This window comes from Elephas maximus, chromosome 7 (genome assembly GCF_024166365.1).
Source record: "Elephas maximus indicus isolate mEleMax1 chromosome 7, mEleMax1 primary haplotype, whole genome shotgun sequence".
NCBI classification, from domain to species: Eukaryota; Metazoa; Chordata; class Mammalia; order Proboscidea; family Elephantidae; genus Elephas; species Elephas maximus.
The window spans coordinates 71,417,422-71,435,342 of record NC_064825.1 but is presented as its reverse complement, the minus strand read 5'-3'; the positions used below and the strand labels follow the sequence as shown (position 1 = coordinate 71,435,342).

Here is a 17,921-nt window from a genome sequence, read left to right as displayed (position 1 = left end):
GTACTCTTCAGATCCTGAAGGAAACTTGTCATACATCATTTGAGAATGTTTTTGAAAGCTCCACAAGAAGCTCTGCAGACATTTAGTTCATTTCAGCAGGCGTGTGCTGCATGCCTCCTCTGTGCTTGCAGGCCCAGTCATAGCTGCACATAGGGAGTGTCCGATGCACTCTCCTGAGTAGCTTATGAGTACTTACCAGCATCCTGAGAGGTGATCTGAACGGCTTGTGTCAGTGTATTCATTTATGTCTTGCCTCAAATATAAATCTTCTGATATTTTGAAAACTTCTGCAAAACTCTTACAAGTCTTCCTTCCCTTGAAGGGAGAACTTTCTCTTTTGAAAAGTTTTATATATATATATATGTGTGTGTGTGTGTGTGTGTGTGTGTGTGTGTGTGTGTATACACACACACACACATCTAGTTTATGTATACACAGTACCTAAGGAACCTTCTTGACCAAATGCTTTATGTCTCTGTCCATGTGCTTTCACCTGGGTTATCTTTCCCAGAGATGCTCTTTTCTTCTCTGGAGGAATTAAGCTGAAATTAGTATGATTTTGTTTAACAGTTTGTTATCCTTTCAAAAGAGATTGGCATTTTTTAACTAATGAATGAATTGCTACTGGCGGATTTCTAAGCAATGCAAGAGATGTATAAAAAGAATATTTAGCATAGAGGAGACGGCTGAGATTTTAGGGAGGATTCTTTTGACAGAGCCCTTCCAATAGTACTGGGCACATCTCCTCACACTGTTGTGCAGCCTACGTACCCACCTTCCTTTGTTATTAATTATCTTTTAATCATGTGTATATCACTGCTTTTAAAAAAGATTTGAGAACTAATATAATTTTATTTAAAAATAAAATTAAAATGAGAGGAAGGAAATAATTTTACCAGGAAAATTGTTTCCCTTCTCTCATTTTAATTTTTAAATAAGATTAAAAGATATTATTTAGTATTTGCTAAATGTTTCAAAGCTAATAAGATCATGTTCAGGTCTAAAGGCCAATGTTTTTATTAATTTTTAAATGAACAACTGAAATAATTTTACCAGGAAAATTATTTCAGTTGTTCATTTAGCAATCAGAATGTCAACATCATGAGAGGCACGGATGGTATAAAGATAATAAGACATGGACCCTGCCTTTAAGGAGCAAGTTGGGGAGACGTATAAACAAGCATATAAACTAATAATTGTAATATATTTTGCTATAAACCTGGTGTGGTGACGAGACAAAAAAGGGGGTGATAAATTGTGCCTGGGGCTGGTGGGAGACAGTCAAGAAAGGATTTGTCCAGAAGAAATGTTTCATTAGGCCTGGAAAGGATTAATTCTGATGGTATCAGGGAGGGGAGGGCGTTCAAGAAAGAGTGAGTAGCACATGCAAATACACAGGGTATAAAACATAGTATCTCCTTCTGGAATCTCCAAGAGTTCAGTCTTACTAGAACAGAGAATATAAACTGTAATCAGGAGGATATGACCCTGCTGAGGGCATCAGGGATCATGAAAGGTCATACAAGCTATACAGAGGTGTTTGGTGATGTAGAGCCAGTGAGGGGTTGTAAGTACAGAATAACAAGATCTAGATACTGCATGTTACTAAGGATGAGATTTAAACCTAGTTTTGAGATGCTTAGCGGCCAGTGCAAAAGGGAAAGCATCTTTGGATGCTTCCGTTGTTGACACAGGAGAATAAATATTGGCCTTTAGATCAGAACACTATCTTCATTAGTGTTTAGCTTTGAAACATTTAGCAAAAACTAAATAATATCTCTAACATATTATTTTGTATCTTTTATGATACTTTTATGAGGGACTTAATTTTTTCAAAGCATTCACACATATAATCTCCCACTTAATCATCACAACCTGACGACATGAGCATTTTTTTATTCTATTTTACAAATGAGGAAACAGGCTCAGAGAGATCACATGGTGATAAAGTCGCAGAACTATGATTTAAAATTCACCTCAGAACAAATGCCTATCTAAATTTTAATTACGTGACTTATATAAAACAATCTTTCTGATCTTTAACATCTTTTATAAAATTGATAGCAATATTTTGCTTGTATTATTGGTGTGAAGATTAAAGAAAATACTCAATTGGAAAAAGCTTTGTATATAGTATATGATCAGTAAGTGATACTCTTCCCTACTACCATTAGATGTATTTGTGCTATGTGGGCAAACACAGTTGGAAAACTCAGGCCTTAACTAATTCATGAGTCCCAGCACAAATCAGCTGATAAGAATGTATTACAAGCCGAAAAAATTAATAGTTTTGGCTGACAAAATGTTATTTAACAATGAGGTTCAATAACGTACCTCATTAAAAAAAAAGTAAAATGAACTTCATTTCCGCCAGCCAGCGTCTTTATTATCGTGGCTACTGACTCTGGAACCATCAAAATGTCACTGTGGAAGCAAACCCCCAAGCCTCCAAAGTAACTGCTTCCAAAGAGAATCTCCTTTTAAAAAGTATATGTGGATCACATTGACACCAGCAACTCAAAAGGTTAGATAGGAAGCTTAGGGGGCGGTGAGTTTAAGTTAATAGGGGAGGAACAATTCTGAAAAGGAGGATGAGAATAGTTGTACAACTTGAAGAATGTAATCAATGTCACTCAACTGTACATGTAGAAATTGTTGAGTTGGTGTATGTTCTACTGTGTATATTCTCAACAACAACCAATTAAATTTAAAGAAAAATATACATGGTTACTTTCCAACATTAATTCTATGCTTTTTGATCTTTGCTAAACTACTAAATGTATAGTAAAGGAGAATAGAGCTTGTTAGGTCAATAAAAAGGAAACCACAGTGTGGTTATGTAGTAGTATTTCTTGAGAATCACAGCAAAGTGAGATATGCCCAGAATGAGAAATTAGAGCAAATCTTCCAGAGTAAGATACGGTATTTCTCTCAAGATTTTATGTAACACCATACTACTTAGAAAAAAAAAATTATTTTGAAATTTGTCCTGTTTTTAAGTCATGCACTCCTTTTTCTCATTTGCCAATATTTTGTAAACACTGCAAAGATCCAAGTATTAAGCTGCAGAAATTCCAAGTTAGATTCAAAAACTTCTATTTCATAATATACTATATGATCAAATTGTGTCCTCCTATTGTATTCTTCTAAAAATTACTCATTTCCCTCTTTTACAAAATATTTAAGATATTTTTCTGAATTTCCTTGTTTTGATTATTATTACCCAAAGAGATATCACCAATACAGTGTGGAGTGTTGAGTCTAACCATCTCTTTCAAAAGCTTGAAATATTAGAAAATTAGTAGTTCTTGTTTCTTTTGGACACTCATTTGTGCAGGGTGTTTTCAGGTTAAGTGGGTAAATTAAGTGGCGTTGTATCGATCTGTGAGTATTTGTGGGCACTAGTACTAAATGCTGTAGAAGATGTGTAGAAAAAGTGTGAGATACAGTCTTTGGTTTTAAAAATCTTTTTGTTGTGGTTGAGGGAAACTTGGCAGTGCATATGAACTGAAGCCTGATTCCTTATCATAACTGGGAGCTAATTATGTGGCGGAGATTAAGAATTTTTGTATTTCAGAGAGGTAGTGGAGTTCATGGAAAACTTCGGTTTTTCAGTATAAATAGAACTTGTCAAGGAAGAAGGGGAAAAGAAGCAAGTCCTAGCATCCATAAGGAAGAGAAAGCAGGCATGATCATGATGTAATTGTGGGAAGGGGAGTCACTGTCCATACTAAACAGAGGATGTATGATGTGAGAGTTGTGGGAAACTGAGTTTAAAAAGATGTGTGAGAAGCAGTGTCTGAAGGAGTTTGGATGAAATGCAATAGAAAATAGGGAGCCATGGAAGGTTCTGAATCAGAGACATGAAGTGGAACTCCATTAGGAGTGTGAGAGGATTGACTGCAGAGGATGGTGCCAAGGATCAGGCAGCCCATAAAGGAGGCTGCAGTAGTGATCTAGGCACGTGCGAGTGAAAGGGTGTGCTGGGGTAATTAGTGATGGTCGGCAGGGTGAGACGGAATGGAGGGGAGAGACCAGTGCAAGGGACTCTGTGAAAGAAGAATCAGCAAGACTGACTGACTGATCAAGGAAAACCATGAGACAAATAGTACTGACCAGTTAGTATTGATTGTAGACAGAGGAAAGGAAGGGAAGTTGGGTAAAAGGAAAGCTGGTTTTGCAGGGGAAGAATTTACTTTTAGTGCTGGGAATAGAAATATTTGTTATTTCTGCCAGAAAACTCTGCTTTTGGGATACACTAAAACATGACTGGAATGGCTACAGTATTAACCTTCCCTGCAAAATTCCTTATTATTACAAACTTGAAAGATTTTTTTAACAACTTAATATTTAAATCTGTATTTTAGGATGAAAAAAAAAAAACAAAACTCGTTGCCGTCGAATCAATTCCAACTCATAGCGACCCTATAGGACAGAGTAGAACCGCCCCATAGAGTTTCCAAGGAGTGCCTGGTGGATTCAAACCGCTGATCTTTTGGTTAGCAGCTTTAGCTCTTAACAACTATGCCACCAGGGTTTCTGTATTTTAGGGTAGAACCACAAAATTCTTAATTACTTAAAAAAGAATCACGCCAAAATTCCCATGTAGTAGATAAAAAAAAAAAAAGGTGGTTCTAAATTCACAGTTACGTGAGAATAGAAATTGCTATTTACTATCTCCTTTCTATATAAACAATATTTGGCAATTAGTTAATAACCTTTTATGTTATTAAACATTTAGGTTTATTTAAGAGTATCAGTGTAGAGCATCCTATTTACAGTGTATTATAAATGTGAAAATAACATGAGATAATTATCTTTTTTACTCATTTTAACTACAATATATGATAGTGGCCTTTTAGGCATACGTTCTGTGGTTGCTATGAATGACTCATATTTAGACATTCTTTAGAAATGGACTTTGAAACAAAAGTTGGTAAAATACCTCTCATTTAGACCATTAGAAAAAGTGTATCACATCATCATCCAGCCACGTCTACTTAAATGAAATATATTTGTTTGTAAAGCAACAACAGCAAAAAATCTCTCTGGGCTTGTGTCATTTTCTACTTCAGTTGTAGAAAAGGGCACCATGTTGAAATAATTTGAGGCATGGGACAGGCTGGTCAGTCTCTGTAATCCAGAAGGGAAGGTGCCCAACACACCATTTCATTTCACGTGTTGTTTTTCAGGAGATGGCTGCAATCAGTCACGTTGCATATGGTTTGAAAAAGGCTCGTCTCACTGGCAAGCAAACTGTTATTTAAGTACACAATCCACTCTACTACTGAAACAGTTTTGCCAAACTTATCCAAGTATTCTCACATGCTTAAAGATGGTATAAATATCATTTATAGCTAGCAGTTTTCTTCAGACTATATGGAATGTCTTCCTGCTGCCTGATCTAAGTGTCCCAGTTTATATTATGGCCTTTACTGCCTCTGTTTGATGGAGTGATCAGTAAAAATTTAATGACACTATAAAATAATAAAAATGTCATTAATTTACCACGGATCTTGGATGCAGTGGTTGTAAAGTTACATTAATAAACAGAATATTTTTTACAACAAAAAGCATTGTTACGTGGGAACGTATAAATAACACACATAAATTTAAGAGCAATTTTACTGTTAGCACACACATTATTAGGAATAGCCAATAAGTGTATAAAACATAGTATATAAAATTTTATTAAAATATACTGTGCACATGAAAAATTCAGCTTTTATCTAAGTGCAAAGAAAAGCCATTATTGTGTGCTTACTGTTTCATTGCTGTTCTTTCCCCAGACCACAATTTTACATTTGTTGCCAGTAAGAGGGAGTTATTTTTTTTCTTAGAGGGAAACGAGCCTCTGATTTTGTAGTTACCCCAATTCTATTCTCTCTCTCCACAGATGCAGAGACAAAATTGATCATTCTTGCCATGGTAGGGAGGGAAAAGTTGCTAATTTAATGCAAAGTTAAAAATAATGCTTGAGGAGTTGAATGGTTTGTTCAGTGACTCTGGAAATAAGGGATAATAATGTAGCAGTCTGTCTGTCATCACCGAGGCTGCCCCGTCACTGACTCCGATAATATATGAAGATGATGGATGCCACCGTCTTGTGGCTTGTAACATTTAACATTCATCAGCTCTCACTAAAGGGGGCTTTATCATTTAAATATCTTTATTTAATATGCAACATCTACCTCATACATCATAATTTCAAAGCACTTAGAGAGCCAACAGTCCTACAACACAGCAGAGCTGGCTTTAATTTTTTTCAATAACTTTTATGTTGCCTGCATGTTTGTGACTGACAATACATAAGTAAGTGTGCGATCATGTTGCTACATGGAAAATGCATATTTCACTGCCAACATAAAGATTGGAGATTTTCCTGGGGGGTTGGGATTCAATTAGCATTGAGGTATTTTGCTTATATCTTCAAAATATCTTACTTAGGAGCTATGTCAATTATAAGAGATACTTCAAGTGTGTGGAGAAATTTGGAGTTAAGAACTTGCCACCTACATACAGCCTGTATTCATCCCGTATAGGAGCATCCCCATTGGCAACGATGGCCTGATGTTTGACGCCTCCCACGTACATATCCTGTGTTTACAAAGTTCGTGTTCAACCTCACTGGTGAAATCTTTGCTTAGCTCGGCTGCCAGAGCAAACTTGTAGACATCAGGCCCTCTTATCTTATGGTTGTGTGGCTGGCAAATAAATATTCTGAGCTATTCTTTGAAGAAAAGAAGAAGTCTTCTGGGAGACTAGGTGGAAATTTATAATGAAGGGGCAAAGCTTTGTAGGGCCCTTCTTTAATCTCAAACACAAGTGCTTAATATTACCAAATTTAAAATGCAGTCTATGGCCCAAAACAATCTTTGTCATCGATTTATTTTCTGCCTATTGAACAAATGTTTCACGGGATATTCTTTCTTGACTTCTACTCTGTCAAAATATTGATATTTTATAGGGAAAGCATCTCTGTAGAATTTTTTTTTCAATGAAGTCAGAGAAAATGTATGACTTCAAAGACACTGTGAATGCGTTGTTGAATGTTCTGAATGTTTTTTGTTATGATTAAAAACAAGCTGATACTACTGAATTGTGAATGCACTTCATTTTTTATAAAAGAAAAGATATTATCATCATGTAAGCTTTGTTGTCTTAGGATTTTACAAACCATGGCATGTAATTTTCCCTCTTCTCCTTCCTTGTCAAAATATTGATATTCTTTCAGGAACTTTATTATTTTTTGTTTCACCGAGGATATTTTCCAGTAAAATCAAAGAGAATGAATGACTAGAAAGATACTTGAAATATGCATCTTGATAGGTAGCACGGTCTGTTGATTTTCAGAGAAAGTTGTTTTCCCCCCCATGAAAATACAGTTAAAGGTTGTTCTTCCAAGAAGACTGCAGGTGTCACATCAAAACTCCTTTTGCATTTAACACAGGCAGATCATTCACATGCACATATTTGAAATTTGAAACAATGTGATAAAACAAAGGTTGAATATTTTGCTTTCCCTGGTGCTACTCATCTTCACTTTAGTTCTTTTCCTTGACATCACAACAACCAGAAGGGCTACTTGAAAGTAGAAATGGGCTGATTAAAAGCAGCTTCCCTCCCCCGACAATGTGCGAAACTCACACATGGCTTGTGGTTGCGTCCTGTATCTGGGTTAATTTGTTCTTGTGCGGCAGTGTTTTCACATGAGAAGCTATTGGGGAACCACACCTAATTCAATTTTTATTTTCGTTTCCTTTTCTACAAGCGTCACATTTCAGAGGTTTCTCCACATACTGGTATTGTAACTAGTGTTACTCAGCTGGAGAAATTTATGATTATAATTTTGTTGCAAATATTTCTCAGAAATGATGTGAGACTAAAGCAAGGTTTATACTGTGCTTTCTTCCAACACAGATTCCAACATACTCCATGATGAAGGGGAACTGGAAGACTTCTTACACAATTTGACTGATGGGAATTAATTATAGAAATATAATGATGTTCAAAAATAATCGTATTAGAAAGCAGCAGAAATGTAGTGAGGCTGTACAAATGAGGCAGAGCCTCTATCAAGTAATTGTATGTTTGCTCTTTATGACTATTTTCAAGTTTCTAAACATCTTAGGGAAGAGAACACTCAGAGTGTTTCCATCTAGTGCCGAACATGCTCAGTACAGAACTAGGTCATTGAACAATAGGCTGAACAGCAGTCAGCACTCGACTGCTGCATAATGCATTAAGTATAACATGCAGAAACCATTCCCCGAGCTGGAAGCTGCTATTTCATGTCTGTAAATTCAAGCTGATGTGACATTTAATATTGTTTCATAGTAATGAACAACAAGGTTTCATTCATTCATAAGCCCAACACAAAGCCAAGTATGAGCCTGGAGAGTAGCAAGGAGGCAAGTGGGGGACACGTACTGTGTTTCTGCAGACGAGAACGCCATGTCAGTGATGGTCAATGAACCCTCTGCTACTGATCCAGAGGGCTATAGAGGGAGCATTCATTGCATTGTTTCAGACTCCTCTTCCTAGAGGGACTGGTTAACAAGTAGGATGTCTTTGGTGCTTCCTCCTGTAGCGGCAGGAATATTTAACTTGGCTAACTTGATGATTGACTAGGAGTGATGTCCTCCCTTTTTGTTCCCAGGAAGTCACAGTTGAAACTTCTAGGCAAAATAATAGTGTCAATATGATCATTTAGTCTCCCTGCTTCAAAATATTTGTCCTTGAAATCCTCTTGCATAAAATTCTGATCTATATTTCCCCAGAATACCAATGCAAACTATGATCTCCGAGTGGGAAAATTCCTCTCTCATTAAATTTAGCAGTGTATTTTAATACGAAGTGCTCTTGCAAGTTTTGCACTCTTGGCTCAAACCTTTCAATTGCATTCCTTTTAGATTACTGGAGAGAAGATAATGTAGTGCAGCTCTGGCAGGTTTCCTGTCACAGGTTTCCTTTCCTTACAGGTACTATGGTTTAGAGGCTGTCAGTATTCCCAGTGCCGCAATCCAGCTCTAGTGGAATCTTCTGGAAAGACTTTCTGAGCCCAAATTGGTCAGAAACGATGTTTGTAAATCCAAGTTTTGCCCATTAAGCAAGATAGAAACTGGAAGGAAAAAGTGGCTGCTCTGGAAGCTAGAATAAGCCTTCTGATTATTCTTTCCTCTAGGAAAGAACACGCTTTGAGAATTTGGGGCCCCAGTTAACAGGAAAGTCAAGTGAAGATGGAAAGCTGGGCCCGGGTGTCATCGACCTCACTCGGCCAGAAGATGCAGAGGGTGAGTGGCTTTTCTGTAGCTCTTTTCTGCTGCTCCAAGTGTTTCCAAAGGTATGTCTGAGTTAGATGTAAGATCTTTACGGTCTTTCTTAGGAGTCATCAGCTAGATTTTCTAGGCAAAGCAGAGGAAATGTTAGCCTTCTTATTTGTTAGAGTTGAAGACTTTGAGAAGATTCTCTATTACAGAGAACATAGCAATCTAAATACTTTAGCATGTGATTTTAAAGTTTTAAAGTAAAGTTTCAGTGAACAGAATTCTGCATTTCATCTGCCTCATCGCGTTCTTGCTAAAAAAAAAAATACAAAGGAGATTTTTTTCTTTTTAATTCTAAATCTAGTGATTTCCAGGTGTAGTCAAACCATCTGGGGAACGAAATGATGGTTTGCAGCAGATTTGGTATAAAATTAATAATTGCACCAGCCTGTGCGTGGGTGCTAACCATTATTAAAGTGTCGAGAATCTGGGTGGACAGACCAGCTTCGCTCTCAGAATATTTACCCACAGCACTATCAATGCCTGGCTGCTCTTCTTCCCTTTTTGTTTGTTTGTTTTAAATGCACAAGCAGCAAATCAGCAGAAATTGCTCCCCAGAGGCTGGGTACAATTTATGAGTTAGGTCAGCACTTCGGTGGTAATGTTGCCTGGTTATTTACTGTGTCATCATCATAGAGTAGGGACTGGTTTTCCCGTTAGCTGTTTCTTTGGCAAAATCCCTCCCAGCAGTCAGAGAAGATTAATTTGTTCTCTTCAGGGTAACACAATACTTCACCCATCTCAGGTCCCAAGCCTGAGTCCTTTAGCTTGAGGGGAAGAATCTTACCAATATCCCTTTTACTGGCAAGATTTCTTCCAGGACCCTAATCCCGTGAAAACACATGAAGACATTTTCGTAGCACATCTGAATTGGGCATGGCTGCTGGTGATAGCTTGAGGCAATCCCAAGCAGTTCAGAAATCCCTGGCATGAGCATTAAGAGATAGGTAGTATCAGACGTTAGGAAGCATTCCAGAGCGTTTCCAGAAGGTAGATTTTTCATACCAGTAAAAGAGATTAATGTTTGACGATAGTCCTGGGGACAAGGTGTTAAAATAAATTCTGATCGGTATGTGCATCTGTCCAAGTGAGAGAGAAAGAGAGAGATTAAGGAGAGAAAGAAACTTGGAGAGAGGGAGATGTGGAGAGAGAAAGAAAAGAAACAGGAGGAGGAGGAAGGGAGGGATGAAGAGGACTCAAAACCAGAAATATAGTTGCTGTCTTCCTTGAAAAATGTCTTCAGAGCACATTGACATTTTCATAGGCACTTAGAAATGCAGACTTTTCTACTGGTGAGGGTTGCAGTTCCTTGCCTAGGGAGCCAGGGAGTCCAAACGATGAAGCATGTACGGTTAACGCAGACTATGGGTGGCCTGAAAGTCTCTGTGGAAATGTTTCAGGTCTGGCCCATCTCAATTTTGTTGGGCAATTGTTCTGTACAGCAGCTAAGTCTTTGACCTCAGATATCAAAATAAATAGTTTTCATCCAAATGATCTGTTCATTTGGCCATAGTCTAGGAGCTACAGAGTTCTATCGCCTTACTCTTGTTCTAACAGACTTTTCTTATATTGACACTCACCATTCTTCATTTGGTTGCTTAACTATATAATGAGTATAAATATAGTCAGTTGCATCTCAGTAATGCTGAGATACTCTAGTTAATGATATCATATGCTTATCAGGTTAAAAATCGTGGTCAGAGTTACTATTAACCATTCTGAAAGGAAAAAATGAAAAACGTAACTATAGAGAAACATATTATATAGAAATATACAATACCTGGACTGCCTAGATTTGAAGCAATATCATTTTCCTGGCTACTTTGTTTGTTTAACAAGCACTTATTGAGTACTAATATGCCAGAGAATAAGCTTTTTACATACATTTTCTCACTTAAAACTTACACAACTCTAAAAAGGTTCCCCCCCCCCCATTTTACAGAGGAGAAAATTGAGGTTGAGAGTAATTAAGTAACTTGCAACAGGGCACATAGCTAGTAGAGATGAGATGGATCTCAGGCAGCCTGGCTCCACAACCTGAGCCCTTAAATACTGTGCTGCACTCCATCCTCTGTGCATACGGATCAATACGTGGTGCCTTCGTTTTTCTGAGCAAACTCCTTGTGACCTTCCTCAACATGGCCCATTTCCTTCCCCCTAAATATAGCAAGTCATGCCATACACCAGCTCTTGTGTTACTCTGTCACACATAGCAGCAATGTCTGATGAGTGTAACAGTAGAAGGGCTGTAGTGGCCCAGGAGCTTAAGGAGCGTGTGAAAACCTCCCTTCAGAAGCTTGCCCAGAGTTGCCATTGAGACCTCATGTGCTTTTAGGGGACTGTGAGTTCATGAATGGAGTCAAGTTACTTGCTCTAATACCGACAGAAGTGCAATGACTTTGTGAGGACTGCTGGGATGGGTAGCAGGCTTCTGCTGATTTGAGTCTATTTCCTGGCATCCCTTCAAGTGTGAGCTGATTTCAAAGCCTGCTGGAGTTAACGGTTCATATTAAAGTCAGAGAAGATAACAGGTACACCTAATATTTTCTCCAACTTTGATCCTTCATATTTTCCTTAAAGTGAAGATAAGAAGGGACTGAAGTATCAGAGTAACTAAAAAAAATTCATTCAGTCAGTTAGTCCACGGTCCAGAAAGCATTTATTGAGTGTCTACTATGTACCAGTCCCTGAACTAGACACTGAGTATCCCATGGAAGGCAAAACAGGTATGTCCTTCACCTCTTGGAGCTTACAGTTTAGTAAGGGAAGATAGTCAATTAAAAGGTAAATACACAATTATTACAAGAAAAGTAAGTTCTGTGAAGATCAGGACTAGGTCTTTGTGCTGCCACAGACAATTCAAAGCAGGACCTACTTAGGTGATCTCAACTGACAGGTGAGTTCTGTGGCTCTAGTCCATACCTGATCACCTCCATGTTTCCTCTGGCTTTGGAAGAGCTATTTTAAGGGGCTCTGCTCTTCCTCTACTTCCACCCCATCCTCCTGCGGAGTTTCTATAGTGACTAACATAATCAGCCCAGAAGATGAGGTCCTGTTCTAGTCAGGCTTCTTAGGAAAATGTCTGCCAGTCCTGAAAATGACAGTATCACTTAGTAAGCAATTTGTAGACCTGCTTCATAGCCCTGGGCATGGAGGCAGTGGGGGAAAGGTCACTAAAAGAGGCAGCTGTGCATGCGTATTAACCACTCATCAAAACCAAATGACAAAGCCATAAGCAAGGAAAACAGACATTAAAAATATAAAAGGCAAATGCCTTCAAAATTTTATTTTTAAAGTCCAGCTGTTATTTGGCTTGAATGTGACAAGACAGCATTTCTTGTTCACCATGATATTTATAAAACTACAAATTCACTGGTACTGGAGAGTTAGGAAACATGCTTAAGGTCTTGTTATGCTTTGAAGCAGTTGAAGGCTTGATATGTATTGCGTACCTAAAATTTGTTAGCTCCTGTGTAGGACATGTAAGCAAGAGAGGACTATATTAGTTGAGTCTGTCACCATGTATTAAGAATGATGAATAGCTGTTTAACTTTTTATGTACTTGTCTTATAGCATTTTTCCCCTCCTTACTCTGCTTAGGAAAGGATAATTCTTATCCCAGCTCTCCTGATTTCAAAGTTGTATAATATAACATAGTATGTATATGGTAGAATATATATAATGTGCAACCTTGAAATTAGGAGAGTTGGGAAAAGAGTTAGGAAAGTTGGGATAATAGAGAGGGCAGTCATGGTTCAGTGGTAGAATTCTCGCCTTCTTTGTGTGAGACTCAGGTTCAGTTCCTGGCTAATACACCTCATATGCAGCTACCACCCACCTGCCACTGGGGGCTTGCATGTTGCTGAACAGGTTTCATTGGAGCTTCCAGATGAAGACAGACTAGGAAGAAAGGCCAGGTGATCTACTTCCAAAAATCAGTGAGAACCCTACGGATCACAATGGTCCAATCTGCAATCAAGCATGGGATTGGTATAGGGCCCGGCAGTGTTTTGTCCTGTTGTGCCTGGGGTGGACTCCACAGCAGCTAACAACAGCAGCAGTGTAATGGGAAGGGCTCTGGTCTGGTTGTCGGGAAATTTGGATACGCGTTCATTTGCTAAGTGACAGCAAACAAGTGACTAATGTCTCTGGGCTTAAGTTTCTTCATCTTTTATAAAAAGTATGTTAGATTTGATTATCTCTAAGGTCCCTTCCAGTCCCTTCCAAATCTATGATTGTAATTAGGGTCTTCATAAATAAAACACAGAGTGTTTAAGGCCAGACTTTTGGACCCTGGATTAGAACTGTAATGATGTACTGTCCCCTTGTGTATTAAAAATTTGCATTGATTTGAACAGAAATGGATATGGGCACCAAGAATAGCCCCTTTTAGGACTGTTGCTCTCAGATTCTCAGATTTGCTTAGAAGGGTTTTATGGATTCATACTGAATTTGTGAGCTGGAGACCAGCCAAGATGGCCTTACCCTTCTGAAAGCTTCATTTTTTTTCTTTTTTGGTGAACTTCTGATTGCTTCTAAGTTTTGTATCTTGGGATAGCTTTATAATTTATTGTCAGCTTAAGCTCTCTATGAGGAAATAGCAGAAACTCTAATTTTTCCTCTTTTTCGCTTCAAAATACACCACTTAATATGAATGTCCTCTCTTAAAAACCCTGTTTACCCTTTGATCCATACTCTGGGAAATCTTTGAAGCTTTTTTCATTCCCCTTCCCATCCTTTGGAGAATCTTTTCTTCTGGTGGAAAAGGAGAATTGACTCAGCTGGTACACGAGTCGTTCAAGGCGGCAGAGGTAAGCTGTAGCATGATCTGGGGTAGGACTGAAGTGCTGTAACTGCTTATACTGTGGAATGTAAAGGTCATCAGTTCAAGCCCATCGGAATACAGTTCTTTATATTGCAACGCTTAGATTCTCAGAATTGGAATAAAAGAGAGAGGCCATCAAATCTACAATTTTAGCCAAGAAATCCCTTCTCAAGATCCCTAACAAGTGGTCATCTCAAACCAAAAAAACCCAAACCCATTGCCATCAAGTCAATTCTAATTCATAGTGACCCTGTATGACAGAGTAGAACTGCCCTACAGGGTTCCCAGGGCTGTAAATCTTTACAGAAGCAAACTGCCACATCTTTCTTCCATGGAGCAGCTAGCGGGTTCCAATCGCTGACTTTCCAGTTAGCAGCCATGCTCTTAACCATGTGCCACAAGGGCTCCTTTCACTTCTGTCACTTCCGTTAGAATGCCTCTGATAGTCTGATGATGGATACCTGCTTCTTGAGGAGTATATTCTAATTCTAATCATTACTTCTTTGTTATTTATAGCTAAAATTTGCCTCTGCTTTTTTGTAACCTCTACCCATTAGTTCTAGTCTGACTTCTGAACTTACAACAGAATAAAACTTACATTTTCTACATGACACCCTTTCACATATTTTCATTAGCGCTAACCCGTTGCTGTCAAGTCAATTGACAGCGCAGTGGTTAAGCACTCAGCTGCTAACTGAGATGTTGGTGGTTCGAACCCACCAGCCACTCCACAGGAGAAAAATACAGCAATCTGCTTTCTTAAAGATTTACAGCCTTGGAAACCCTATGGGTCAGTTCTACTCTGTCCTGTAGGGTCACTCAAGGGCTAGAAGACTTAAACTCTTGTTCCACCAGGCAAGTCACTTTCCTTCTCTAAATTATCTTATTTGTAAATGAGGAAGTTGATCTAGATGGTGTCTGGTTGATGGTTTAACTTGCTTATTTTTCTACCATATATTTAAATAATTTACCCTGAAGTCAACAAGTATCAATATTGGGGACCATGTTATCTTTTAAATAAATGTAGTTATTGTAGAAATATGCCAGAAATGAGATGCCTTTGCCCAAGGAGATATCCTATTACTAAAGCACACCCCAGGAGTTAAAGAATGGGAATTATACATATTTTTAAAAAGGCCCAGATGAATCTGAAGGGGGCATTAGCCAGAGCTGTGCTGTGGGCTTGAGTTTGGCCTTCCATCTCTGCCTGAAATATTGTGTCGAGACATCTCTGGGAAATTAGTAAGCAAAGCAGTCTCTGTAGAACAGCAAACTGGAGTCTGAGGCCAAAATGTGTAGCCAGGGAGACCTATGACATGGTAAAGACTGGGTAACAGCTACACAGGCAGGGAGATAAGCAGAGTTCACAAAGCCCTTGGCTCCGGACTAACTCTGTTGTATGAGTATCACAAAAATGTATTTTACTGGGGATATAAACAGTTTTAGAGGATCCCATGCACCAGTTTATATCAGTACTATATATAAAGTGCAGCTCTTTTAAACAAGCAAATAAACTTCTCTTAAAGAAATATATTTGCTGTGTCTTAAAAGCTCCCAAATAACTTTTAATGTTGGTAGAAACAATTTCCATTGAACCCTCCAAGTGATGGATAGTCCGAACAGGGCAAGAGAGTGGAACGTCAAGATTCTTGTATAACTCCATTCCCTAATGCTCCATAAAGGGAACTCAACCTGTTTCTGTGTGTCGCTTAAGCTGGAAAACCCTATCAAAGGCCCAGCCTCCTTTTAGTGAGGAACATGTTGTTGTTGTTGCTGTGTGTTGCCGAGCTGATTCTGACTTCATTGTGATCCTATAAGGCAGAGTAGAACTTCCCCTTAGGGTTTCCTAGGCTGTAACCGTTGCAGGAGCAGATCACCAGGTCTTTTCTCCCACAGACCCCTGGTGAGTTCAAACCACTTACATTTCGGTTAGCAGCCAAGGTCTTAACCACTGTGCCACCAGGGCTCCTTCAGTGAAGAATGTAGCCCTGCCGAATAGCTGGTTTCTCATTGGGCTACCTTCTCTAAAGAGGCATCAATGGCAGGGTGTATAATCACCACAAAAAAACTATCTACTTTTCCGATTGACTATGCTCCACACTGAGGAAGAACCTGTCTATTCCGTTACTGAATCACACAGAAAAATTTTCTCAACTTGATACAGTAACTGGGAGACAAAAGATCGACACTGTTACCAAGAAAATTAGACCCAAGAGTAGCCAGCCTGCGATCCCCATAGGACTGCAACATCAGTTCGCGCTTCCTCAGTAGTATGTGTGTTTGCTTCACATAAACCAACAAATTAGAACAAATCCTTACTGACAGAGTTCTATCTGCAATGCTTGCCTGACTAGCTTTTGAGGTATGGACTGTGTCTACTTTCCTGTCCCATAATTCCTTCTCTCCTTGCAGCAAGAGCCCTTTGATTTCCCACCTGCAGGCTACAGAATTCATCCTAACATCAGGCTGATGGGATTTAAAGAGCATCAGGCCAATTCTGAGTGCTCTTTAAATTCTCTCTGCCTAAGATCAGATACAGTTCTACTTTGCAACACCTGGTGTTGCCAGGAGTCAGAATCGACTCACTGGTAACTGGTATCAGTCACGGTGTAGGTCAAGATTGGTTCTAGAGACCAACCTTTTTGTCTAATTGGACTTTTCGTCTCTTTAAGTTCTGTTGACGGTGCTTCTAAATGGTTCTGAAAAGGCAGCACCCATCCAGCTCTTCCTCTTACAACCATTTTCTCTTACTGAGCTGTTTTCTTTTTTTTTTTTTTCACCTTTCACTAAGATATTCTTATGTTTGAAAATATCCCTTTAGATTCCATATCTCATTTCACTCTGCTTGCCTGTCACTAACTGGTGGTTTGCATCCACTGTGTGCTTTCTGTTTTCGTGCACTTTGGAAGTAGTTCTCTGCACAGCCAGTAGCCAGGTCTTCCTGATCTGTATCTGTCCCTACTCAAGGTCCTCCAATCTTTAGTTTTACCAACATGTTCAACCAAGTTATAATTTGCCGCTTATCTCTTATGTGCACAGCACGGCTATGGACATGGAGGGGAAGATTTTTTAAAAGATAGAATATACTGTATTCTCCAACATCTAATAACGTAGCTGGAATTATAAGATTAGAACACATAGAAAGCAAAGCAACCTAAGGTATTATGGGTTCAAATACACCATTAGAGAAAAAGAAAGGAAGTGCTGTTTAGAAGAAGCTACAGTGCTTTTCGGACTGTGATGATGCTGGATGGCCTGATAAAAGTATGGCTGGGGTTGAGCCTAGGTTTGGGATAAGCAAAGAGAAAAAAAAAAAGAGCTTTCAGTTGAGGGGAAAATCCAAGCAAACACAGAGACGGAAAGTACAGAGACATTCATAAGGAAGCACCTGAAGAGAAGAAAGAGATAAGCACCTCTTTCTCATCTTTGTGTTCCCCACCAAGGCTTGCACGTACTTGCACTCAGTAAATATTTGTTAACATGTTATAGAAATAGCTGGATTCTATATCGTGGAGGACCTTGAATGCCCGACTGAGGAATTTGGACTTTGCCACCAGGTAAACAGGCATTATTAACCTTTAATTGGTCAGTGCCAAATTCCTCAGCCGGGCATTCAAGATTGACTTGGATTACCTAGGCTAAGAATAGTGGAAAACCAGCTGTTAGTTAGGGTGATCTTATAGATGTGTTAGTTTCTTCATTCCTTTGCTCTCTTTAATATCCTTTCAGAGAGGATATTTGACTGGGTGTCTTTCCATTTACATCATGAG

General features: G+C 38.8%; 1 protein-coding gene across 26 annotated transcripts in view; it reads left to right on the top strand.

Moving 5' to 3' along the window:
* Nucleotides 1-17,921, top strand: part of SOX6 (SRY-box transcription factor 6) — a 657,692-nt gene that overhangs the window by 592,711 nt on the left and 47,060 nt on the right. For all 26 annotated transcript variants that reach the window (XM_049890540.1, XM_049890534.1, XM_049890527.1 and 23 more), the window contains one exon: nucleotides 9,185-9,293. In XM_049890540.1, coding sequence (XP_049746497.1) covers nucleotides 9,185-9,293 — 109 coding nt within the window. The remainder of the gene's footprint in view (nucleotides 1-9,184; nucleotides 9,294-17,921) is intronic.